Source organism: Macrosteles quadrilineatus, unplaced genomic scaffold (genome assembly GCF_028750875.1).
Source record: "Macrosteles quadrilineatus isolate MER2022 unplaced genomic scaffold, UCM_ALF_1.0 Scaffold_5__1_contigs__length_97177068, whole genome shotgun sequence".
NCBI classification, from domain to species: domain Eukaryota; kingdom Metazoa; phylum Arthropoda; class Insecta; order Hemiptera; family Cicadellidae; genus Macrosteles; species Macrosteles quadrilineatus.
The window spans coordinates 25,249,068-25,261,103 of NW_026542598.1; the positions used below are offsets into that span (position 1 = coordinate 25,249,068).

At 35.8% G+C, this 12,036-nt stretch overlaps 1 protein-coding gene across 3 annotated transcripts in view; it reads right to left on the minus strand.

The window, feature by feature from the left end:
- LOC128993930 (inter-alpha-trypsin inhibitor heavy chain H3-like) overlaps positions 1 to 12,036 on the minus strand; it is a 61,241-nt gene that overhangs the window by 18,339 nt on the left and 30,866 nt on the right. For all 3 annotated transcript variants that reach the window (XM_054418055.1, XM_054418054.1, XM_054418056.1), the window contains exons 8-10: positions 2,759 to 2,959; positions 1,575 to 1,755; positions 50 to 233 (exon numbers count right to left, since the gene is read on the minus strand). In XM_054418055.1, the coding sequence (XP_054274030.1) occupies positions 50 to 233; positions 1,575 to 1,755; positions 2,759 to 2,959 (566 nt within the window). The remainder of the gene's footprint in view (positions 1 to 49; positions 234 to 1,574; positions 1,756 to 2,758; positions 2,960 to 12,036) is intronic.

The following is a 12,036-nucleotide window of genomic DNA, read 5'->3' on the forward strand; positions in this document are numbered from 1 at the left end:
TGGTTAGTGTTTGAATGCTTTGGTCTTGTAATTGATTAGCTCCACTTACTGTTTAGTGTTGAGTGCCTTGGTCTTGTTGATGATGGCGTCAGTATCGTACTCTTCGACGTTGGGTTGTCCGTCGGTCAAGAACACCATAACAGGCTGTGGTGGATCACTCTCATTGGCCCATTGGTCATCTGCAATCTTCACCAGCTCCAGACCAGTTCTCAACCCTCCAATAATGTTTGTAGCTGTAAGTTTACCACACGTTAACAGATATGATCTAGATAACTTAGTAACTTATCTTTTAGGATTTTTTGAGAGGATAGCAGGCTTACCTGAATGGGAAAGAGTCCAAACTGGCACAGGAAACACAAAACACAAAACTGGTTTTGTGTTTCCTGCGCCAGTTTGGACTCTTTCCCATTCAGGTAAGCCTGCTATCCTCTCAAAAAATCCTAAAAAATCTAGGCCCTTGTGCTCTATGCTACACCCTTAGTAACTTATCTGTTATTCAAACTGTAAACTCAACCCTCCAATAATGTTTGTAGCTGTAAGTTTACCACACTGCTTTAACAGATATGCTCTAGATAACTTAGTAGCTTATCTGTTATTCAAATTGCAAACTGTAGTGTAGGGTTAAATAGTTTATAGCTTTTATGTTGTGAGACAAAAACTAATTAATTGATCCATGGGAAGTTTTAAGCTTTGTTGTGAAGGATATGGACAATTGATTATCAATGGTTGGATAGTGCTTAATTTATTAAAAGTCAGATATTAGACCTATAACTGACCAATAGCACAAATCTTGTCCTCCCCATTGACTATTTTTCTGATGTCAAGTATGAGAATATTCTGTATATCTGTATTGAAAACAAAACTGTGTACCTATATAACAAAAATTTCCAAGAAAATGAAGGGTAAAAAATTGGGTTTAAAAATCAGAACAATTGACCATCAACATGTTTAATACAGATGGACAGATCCGGAGATTTTAAAAAGTTTGGAGGAAAAATATATTCTCAATCTTTGGGTAAGATTAGATTTCATTCAGGATATTTTCGTGATAAGGATTGTTCCAATTATCAGCGATTTTGCCCCGATTATGAGTGACAATGATGATGTCCCCATGATCGTGGGAGATGTTTATGATTTCACCAGTATGACAGATGACATTGATGATGTTCCCATAGAATAATAATTTACGCAAGATTTTTGAAACAAACTTAAGTTTCCCCTAAGAATAAAAATCTTGTCTGGTTCTGCCCCATACTGAAAGTACAATCCAATCCTAGTTTTTTAACCAGCGTACCGATTGAGTAAAAAGTGCACTTTTAAATTTTAGCGCCTACAATACAAATGGGCAATAGCTAACAGTGAATTCTACACCCTTGGATGAAAACGAACGAGTACCTCTACAATCTAAATGATAAACAAATGAGTTGTAGAGCCTACACCATCAATGAAGGGTGTAATGTAGTCCTACCTATTCAAAAATAGAAAATAACAATGACTTCTTTCACTAAACTTTTTTTACAGCCGGACTTACAGTTAAATCATAAATAAAAATTTACAATTCCTAGTGAGCTTACATCCAAGATCGGTGTAATTCTCCATGAATGAACGAGCCAGCTCAATGTTGGCAGGCGATGCTTCCACGACAAACTGGCTGCTTAAAGTCTTGTTCTTGTTTTCCCTTTCAATCTTAGCAGCATCCATGGGATGTACGTAAGAGGGCACACTTGTAATGTACATACCAGTAGGGGACCACACCTAAAACAAGCCAAAGGTTTGCCCCTTCTTATTCATCTCGGTATAAACTACTACAACTATTCTCTTGAATTTACACCCAATGAATAGTGTGCAGGAATAGTGAATCGGATGGGTCCAGGAGGAAGTTGGGTTGCTCATAATAGTATTAAATTGAACCTGGGTTAAGAAAGGTCAACTTATAAAGCCTGATGTAAAGACTCCGATTTTGGCCTTTTAAATTCATCGATTCAAAAATTATTCAACAAAATAAATTTTGTTACACAAAATGTTTAGTTTATTAAGTATCTCACAGTATCTTGTAGGCCAACTGTTAAGTAAAATCATTGACCATTGGACACTGAAGTAGACATCCCATCTATATGGACCAACTGTCACCAACTTTTTATTGAAAAATAACCTAGGCCTAATTGTGTGAGCCAGACACAGAATGGGGCTGGTGTCTAAAAGTCTATTTCTACCTTATTTTTGTTGCTTATCAAGTTCATAACAGTTGCTATAGCTCACAATAAGTAATTCTATCAGTTTGACTTGGTAAACAAGTTTGTGTACTGCATAAAAGTTAGGAATTTAAATCATCATAATCTGTCGGTGGCTCACATCAACTAAGACGATTTTGATTAAAAATCTGGCAACAAACTTAACATGGGGATGGGATGTATAGTTTAGTTGTATCAATAGTCAAAGGTAAATCTACAAGACACTACATCTGATTATGCCCACATGTATAGTAGGTGTTTAAATGCTGAAAAAGTCGGGTACATAAATTTAATTTACCAACAATCAAACAAAGCACAATACAGTTATGTATTTATCTGACCCTAATGTACTAACCTTATCCTAATGTACTTATCCTTACCAAAATCACCATTCCAGATCGATATTCGGTGAAATACATTTTTAACTCATATTACCTAATTTTGTCCTGATCTTGGGAAAGAGTATTTTAAACCACTTTTAATTAGATCACATGAATTTAGATTCATAAGTCAGTTTGTGTACTCACCTCAACCCAACTTTGGAAAATAACAATACTGAAATAATCTTTGGGACCAAGTTCGGTAAATATTTGCTTCATTGCTTCTTTTAGCTGTTCCAGTTTTCTACCGCTCATTGAACCGCTGTAGTCCAAAACAAATATGACGTGCTTTCTCAGCTTAGGTAGGCTTTCTGGAGCGAAGAAGTGTACAAAGTAACCTTCATCCACCTGAAAACAAAGATTGGTTATTCAGCAACTTTTACTTGATTCTCGGTAGTAAAAATTTTAGCTTACATAAGAAACTTTAAATATTGGTTCCAATGTTTTCCACTTAACTTACACTAACCAGTCTAATGAACATATAAAAACAAATCTAGGCCTATTGTCCTTAAAACATCCTCTAAAAAGACTACATACAAATTTACAATTTATAAAAAAAAAAAAAAAAAAAAAAAAAACTATATGAGACTAACAAATTATGTTTTAAAATATTAAAACAAACATTTAAACATTATACCATAGACTGAACACTCTTTATGTTTGGTCAGGGTGACTTTCTTCAATTGTCTCAACTCAACCTCTCAAAAACTCCTTAATCGGTTGCTGAAAAGACTACTATGGCTCTGAAAATTAGACGTGGTTACCGTGTCAGTTTATTTGTGTATTTTCATATTTGTCGTGAAAATACGTACACGAAAAAACCTGCTGTTGAACCTATACACCATAAATCCTGGCCTAAAGTCATCTTATCAAAAAAATATCATAACCCTGAATCAAATTCTTTAGCTTTCCTTTAAATAGATCAATTTGTAAACTACCATGGTCCTACGATACATAGATTTTGTATTAGTAAAACCAACAAATACAAAACATAGCTGAATGCTTATCTGTGTAGAATAGTCAGACTGGATTTTGCCTCCCAAATGAGCTTTGCACGGACGCTGCTTGGAAGGCGCTAGCTGAAAATGTCCATCCTACTACGGAGCCCGTGTGTTATCCTTCCCCTGAATGTGATATTCGGACCTACAAGAGATAAGTAACCAAAATCTGTCTTTATTGTTGGTCTCACTAATCTCGCTCGATAGTAGCACCTACGTACTACCTAGCGGTCACCGCCGGAACTTGCCAAAATTCAAATAGTCTAGACTGAATTTGTGAATTTTAACATGGGCATTTCACGTTCTATAAGGATTGTATTCATTGGTAAAATGAGGATTGTATTCATTGGTAAAACGTGCATTGTACAATTTACTCAAGCACTACAAAACTCATAGCAAAACAGGCAAATGTTTAATAATATCAGGAAACTACTTACAAGGATTTGTTGAGGGTTTTGTGCAGTATTTAAGTTTAATTTTACTACTTACAAGGGTTTGTTGAGGGTTTTGTGCAGTATTGGAGGTTAATATTAGTACTTACTAGGGTTTGTTGAGGGTTGTGTGCAGTATTAGAGGTCGATGTTACAACTAACAAGGATTTGTTGAGGGTTGTGTGATGTATTGGAGGTTAATATTACTACTTACAAGGGTTTGTTGAGGGTTGTGTCTGTGTGCAGTATTAGAGGTCGATGTTGACAGTAGTAGTTAATATGTTAATAACATATGGTAATTGTTCAGCATATGTTTTGTGTTATTGTTTGATATTTTGATTGAGTTTTTGTTAAAATGGAGATACACAACCTTTTATGATCTCAGTATAATTATTTAATAATTAATTTAATGACATGGTGCCGAAACCCACACGGAATAGAAATAAAAGGTATGCCTTTAAGGAAGATGATGATATCCATTCAAACCATACAGAAGACAAGGATAATAATGTAAAACCACCAAAATGTCTTGTGGTTTCAAGTACTCAGATGGCTCCTTCTTGGAAGAAATGGAAGCAACAGTGGAACTGGTACTACACAGCTTCTGGCCTTGATAGGAGATCAAATGCAGTACAGGTAGCATCATTTATGTCTAGTTTAGGCCCAGATGTTATAGATATATATAACAGTTTTGGTTTCATTGATGATGAAGATATTGAATTGGATGAAGTTGTTCAACGATTTGATAAGTTTTTTGTTGGTAAATCTAATGAAGTATTTGAGCGATTTTTGTTCAACAAAATCACCCAAGAAACCCATCAAAGTTTTGAAGATTTTTTTACAAAATTGGTTAACCAAGCTAATTCTTGTAATTTTGAGCAGCTAAAAAACAGTTTGATAAGAGATAGAATAGTAATAGGCATATCAGATTCTAGCTTAAAGGAAAAGTTACTTTCTACTGATAACCTTACCCTAGATGATGCGATTAGTAAGTGTAGGGCACATGAACAAGCTAAGAAACAACTAGCAGAAATATCCTCTGACAGCCCTAAAAATGTTAATGTCGTAAAAAGGGATGATTCCTTTTCTAGGCCTACGTTACAAAATTCAGTCTTTGACTGTAAACGTTGTGGTTTACAACACTCTAGAGGCCAATGTCCCGCTTTTAATCGAACTTGCAATCAATGCTTGACTAAAGGTCATTTTGCTAAGATGTGTAAAACTCGAAAGAATCTCCCTAGTAAGAGTAAAAATACTGATGTTTTAGAGGTTGTAGAGAATGAAGATTCTGATTATCCGTTGCATGTTGATTGCATCTCTAAACCAGTCAAGAATCAAGATTGGACAGAACCCTTAAAATTGCCAAATAACAAAACTGTGCAGTTTAAATTAGATACTGGGGCTCAGTGCAATGTTATTTCCCAAGATTTGGCTCTAGCTTGTAATCTTAACATTGTACCTTCTGCTACTAAATGCCTTGTTTCTTTTAACAACCAAAAAACGCCAGTTTTGGGTGAAGCCATTTGTCCAGTTGTAACCAAAAAGTCTCATAAAGACACTGTCTTGTTTGTAATAGTTCCAAATGGGCATCAATCAATATTAGGAAGAGTATCATGTGAAACACTAGGGTTCGTCAAACGGATTGCTGGTATAGTTGACCAGTCTATAAGTGGCTTATATGATGGAATAGGATGCTTAAAGTCATTTGAGTATGACATTGATCTTGTGGAAAATCCTAGTTTCAAACAAAATACACCCACCCAGGCGAATACCTCATCCAATACGTGACGCAGTGAAAGCAGAACTTGACCAAATGGTAAAAGACAAGATTATTACTCCAGTAAGTGAGCCTACTCCTTGTGTGTCTCCTATGGTCATAGTGCAACAAAGAGACAAAATACGTCTTTGCATTGACCCAACAAAAACAAAAAACAACAAAAAACAAAAATGTAAAGCGTAGACATTACCCATTGGCTACATTAGAGGACATCTCAGCTAGATTGAATGGTTCTACTTTATTCACCATCCTAGACTGTAAAAAAGGGTTCTGGCAGATAAAAGTTACAAAGAGAACATCCAAACTACTAACCTTTTCAACACCTTGGGGGCGCTACTCTTGTTTACGCATGCCCTTTGGTAGGGGTCTGCGGGTCAGACTTTTTTGGTTCGGGTCGGGTCAGGTCGGGCCAATAATTTTGGTCCTCGGGTTTCGGGCCAAAATCGGGTCGGGCCAAAAATTATTAATTACCGGATTTTTTTTTTTTTTTAACTCCTATCTGTGTTTATAATATTACTTGAAAATAACATATGGAAAAAGATTGTATTTATGTATATTATTTCATGTTCATAACTTATTTACAGCTTAGGAGTTGCCTCAACTGCAAGAAAGAAGAAAATAATTTTTTTTTATCAAGCCATTCTTTCCCATTTTCATAACTGTTGAAATATCTAAACAGCTATATTACAACAAGTTTGTAATGGAACTTAATATAAATGGATCATAAACAAATCAATTAACCTTATCACAAGTTTAGGGCCTGTGGCTTCAAGACTGCAAGCAAGAAGAAAATAAAAATTCTATGTTTCCACCATGCAATATGAATCATTCATTCCCTGCCTCCTAACCTCCTCTCACACTTACAATAGCATTATTAGTTACATCATCATAAATAAAGAATTATCTATTATTGGCATTAGTATGCCTACAGCTTTACATAGGAATTATTTTTTATAGGGCCTAAAATAGTAATAGACTAAGCAACATGACAAGTGGAGAACTCATTGAAGAAAAGATATTGTGTAAACTAATTTCCTATAAAACTCTAAAACAATAAATAACACACATACATTGTTTATGGTATAGTTATAGTAAAGACTGTACAAATTGCATATCATGTCATACACAGTTATAGATACACAGTTATAGGTATTGCAAGAGATTAAAATCCTAAAACAACTGATTTTAGCTAATAAATGAAAAGAATTAAAAATCCATAAACTCAAGTCAAACATTATCACAATTATTAGGTACCCGAAAAGGAACTCTTAATATATAGAAAATTATATTAAATCAAGAGAAAAGAAAGTTAAATGCTAATTTGGCAACGTAAGCAGACAGCAGAGACATTATAGTGCCCTAATTAGCAACACAACTCAATGTTTTTATACTGTAAGTCAATGTTTTTGAAACTGTAGGGTCTTTTTCTCGGAAGGAAGGGTAGTAGAATGTAAACAAAAAACCATGAATCACTCTCACAGCCGGCCCCGGGGACACTCAAGGTTACAGACCCTCCCCCTCCCCTCCCCTCCCATCTTACACAACCCGAGCCAGGCCCGGGGACACTCAAGGTCATAGACCCTCCCCCTCCCCCGCCCCTATTACACCACCCGGTTGTTCCAAATTGCTGACAAAATACAAGTAACAAAACAAGGAAGGAGAAACAAAAAGATATATTTTCTTTATTCAAAAATATAAAACGGTTACAGATAATTTCCAAAGAAATTAATTCATGGTAGTTTGTGTCTTGTAAATATTGTATTGGATCTTAAAAATATCTTTTTTGAAACTCAATCTAACTTAAGAAAAAAATAATTTTACTGATGAAATCTTTCACAAAATTATAAAATATTTAGGCCTAACCTCTTTGTAGACTTGTTGATACTTGATACTTTAAAAAAAAAATTAAATGGTGACCATAAAATGCCGAACCAGACGATCAGAAGTGTTGTTTTGTTTTGTTACTGAATGACAAAAAGGACAATAGGAAAATAAAAGAACAAGATACAGATCTGTACACTATATCAGATATTTCTGTTGTTTATAATTTATTATGTAAATAAAATACTAAAATATAATTTAAACTAGGTATGGAATACACAATAAATAATTAAACTGGTACCTCTGGATAAATAGTCTTTCTTTTGACTTCGTTTTCTTTGCACTGTTGCGTCACGGCTTTTGTTTTGTCAGTAGACGACTGGCTCTGGCTAGTGACAGTAAGGCAATAATTGCTCTGTTGTGTCTTTGTTCTTAAACGTGAGCAAACTTAATATTTAATTCTAATTTTAACATTTTAATTCCTCTGTAATAATGTATATAAGAGTGTTTCTTTGAAAATTACTTATTATAACTTTAAAAATAGCCTAATAATTATTTTTTTTGGCCCGACCCGAACAAATCTCTGACCCGACCCGGTATCTCGGGCCTTCCGCTGGCCCGACCCGACCCGAAAAAATCGGGGACCCGCAGACCCCTACCCTTTGGTTTGGTATCGGCCCCTGAAGTGTTCCAGTATATTATGTCAGACTTGCTCAAAGGAATTAAGAATGTAGAGTGTTCAATGGATGATATACTCATTCACAGTAACAATGAAAGAGACTTGCAAAAGATCACGAATGAAGTAATAACAAAGCTGAGTGAATCAGGACTTACACTTAACAAAGAAAAGTGTATATTTGCCAAACCGTTGGTGAAATTTCTTGGTCACATAGTTTCAGACCAAGGGTTACAAGCTGATCCTGACAAAGTAGCAGCCATTTCAAGAATGAAGGAACCCACATGTTTGTCTGAGCTTCAGAGATTTTTAGGTTGTATAACATACTTGTCAAAGTTTATACCAGATGTTTCGGTTGATACTCAACCTCTAAGAGTTCTCACTGAGAAAAATGTGGCCTGGTTCTGGGATACACCACAACGAGAAGCATTCAACAAGTTAAAGCAAAAACTGCAAAGAACTCCCGTGCTTCGTTACTATGACCCTAACTCTCCTGTGACTCTATCTGTGGATTCAAGCAGTTATGCAGTAGGTGCTGTTATGCTACAATCTGGGCAGCCCGTAGCTTATAATTCCAAAGCATTGACTCAATCGCAACAGAACTACAGTCAACTTGAAAAAGAGACATTCGCAATACTGACTGCTTGCAAAAGGTTTCATGAGTATGTATGGGGATGCAAGGAGTTGATTATTGAATCAGATCATAAGCCTTTAGAGGCTATCTTTAAGAAACCGTTGTCTGACGCTCCTCCCAGAATCCAAAGAATGTGTTTGGAAATATTACCATATCGACCAAGAGTTGTCTACAAGAGGGGTTGTGAGCTTCATCTGGCTGACACCTTGAGTAGAGATTGCTACAATGACAATCAAGATGATGAACCTCACAGCTTTGATATTCAGTTGATAATTCCTATGTCTTCTGATACAGTTTCTCGACTCAGAACTAGTGTTGGAAAATGCACAGAGCTTTCTAAATTGAAGGAAATGATCTTGAATGGATGGCCCGAAGAAAGAAGCACTGTTGACAAGGAATTAGTAAAATATTTCACTTTCCGAGAAGAACTAAGTTGCTATGATGGTCTTTTGTTTAAAGGAAGCCGTTTGATTATACCTGATGAAATGAAACTTGAAGTGTTACAGAATATTCACCGTCCTCACAAATGTGTTCAAAGTTCAATTAATACAGCACGTGACTATGTATATTGGATTAATATGGAAAAAGATATTGAACAATATGTAGCAAGGTGCAATGTATGCAGCAAATATCAACGAGATAAACCTCAAGATGTGATCCTTCAAGAAACAGTACCAGTGAGGCCATGGCAGTTCATCGGAGCTGATGTTTTTGAATGTGGAGGTAAAGACTTCTTAGTAGTTGCTGATAGTTACTCAGGATATTTTGAGTGTGAAAATCTTAGGAACAAAAGTAGCATCACTGTTATTACACACCTAAAAAAGTACTTTGCAACTCATGGTATTCCAGATGAACTAAGAACTGATGGAGGACCATGTTTTGCTTCTATGGAATTTACTAAATTCGTATCCGAATGGAAATTTAATCATAGAATTTCATCTCCTCATTTTCCAAGATCCAACGGCTAGCGGAGAGGTATGTCCAAGAAGGAAAAAACTTAATTGTCAAGTGTCAAGTAGAACAGTCCGATATTTATCTTGCACTTCTTCATCACCGTAACACACCAAGAGGTAACCTAGGTTCCCCAGTTCAGCGGCTGATGAGTAGGAGGACAAAGACTCTACTTCCATCTACGACCAACCACCTTATTCCGATGGTCATAAAGAATGTTTCAAAACAGCTAGAAAAAATTAAAAGACGAGAGAAGCTATACGGTGATATGAGGAAGACAGAGCCTGATCAGTTTCAACTCGATGAACCAGTGCTTTTCAGATTCAAACCAAAGTGTAAGCTGAGAGCAAAGATTGTTCAAGTTGGTCCTGAACCTCGATCGTACAAAATCCAGACTGGTGATGGACGAGAATACCGAAGAAACTCATGGTTCCTAAGAAGAGACAAGTCATTCAGAATCTCCCATTATGTGAATAAAGGTCAATCGTCCAGGTCAGAATTACAAAACAATGACTCAGCTCCTGTTGTAAGACGAGGGGAAAGGATTAGAAGAAAACCAAATAATTTTGACTTGTGAAGGAGGGATGACAGTAGTAGTTAATATGTTAATAACATATGGTAATTGTTCAGCATATGTTTTGTGTTATTGTTTGATATTTTGATTGAGTTTTTGTTAAAATGGAAATACACAACCTTTTATGATCTCAGTATAATTATTTAATAATTAATTTAATGACAGATGTTACAACTAACAAGGATTTGTTGAGGGTTTTGTGTAGTATTAGAGGTTACAAGGATTTGTTGAGGGTTGTGTGATGTATTGGAGGTTAATATTACTACTTACAAGGGTTTGTTGAGGGTTGTGTCTGTGTGCAGTATTAGAGGTCGATGTTACAACTAACAAGGATTTGTTGAGGGTTTTGTGTAGTATTGGAGGTTAATATTACTACTTACTAGGGTTTGTTGAGGGTTGTGTCTGTGTGCAGTATTAGAGGTCGATGTTAAAACTAACAAGGATTTGTTGAGGGTTTTGTGTAGTATTAGAGGTTACAAGGATTTGTTGAGGGTTTTGTGTAGTATTGGAGGTTAATATTACTACTTACAAGGGTTTGTTGAGGGTTGTGTCTGTGTGCAGTATTAGAGGTCGATGTTACAACTAACAAGGATTTGTTGAGGGTTTTGTGTAGTATTAGAGGTTACAAGGATTTGTTGAGGGTTGTGTGAAGTATTGGAGGTTAATATTACTACTTACAAGGGTTTGTTGAGGGTTGTGTCTGTGTGCAGTATTAGAGGTCGATGTTACAACTAACAAGGATTTGTTGAGGGTTTTGTGTAGTATTAGAGGTTAATATTACTACTTACAAGGGTTTGTTGAGGGTTGTGTCTGTGTGCAGTATTAGAGGTCGATATTACAACTAACAAGGATTTGTTGAGGGTTTTGTGTAGTATTAGAGGTTACAAGGATTTGTTGAGGGTTGTGTGAAGTATTGGAGGTTAATATTACTACTTACAAGGGTTTGTTGAGGGTTTTGTCTGTATGCAGTATTAGAGGTCGATGTTACAACTAACAAGGATTTGTTGAGGGTTTTGTGTAGTATTAGAGGTTACAAGGATTTGTTGAGGGTTGTGTGAAGTATTGGAGGTTAATATTACTACTTACAAGGGTTTGTTGAGGGTTGTGTCTGTGTGCAGTATTAGAGGTCGATATTACAACTAACAAGGATTTGTTGAGGGTTTTGTGTAGTATTAAAGGTTACAAGGATTTGTTGAGGGTTGTGTGAAGTATTGGAGGTTAATATTACTACTTACAAGGGTTTGTTGAGGGTTTTGTCTGTATGCAGTATTAGAGGTCGATGTTACAACTAACAAGGATTTGTTGAGGGTTTTGTGTAGTATTAGAGGTTACAAGGATTTGTTGAGGGTTGTGTGAAGTATTGGAGGTTAATATTACTACTTACAAGGGTTTGTTGAGGGTTGTGTCTGTGTGCAGTATTAGAGGTCGATGTTACAACTAACAAGGATTTGTTGAGGGTTTTGTGTAGTATTAGAGGTTACAAGGATTTGTTGAGGGTTGTTTGAAGTATTGGAGGTTAATATTACTACTTACAAGGGTTTGTTGAGGGTTGTGTCTGTGTGC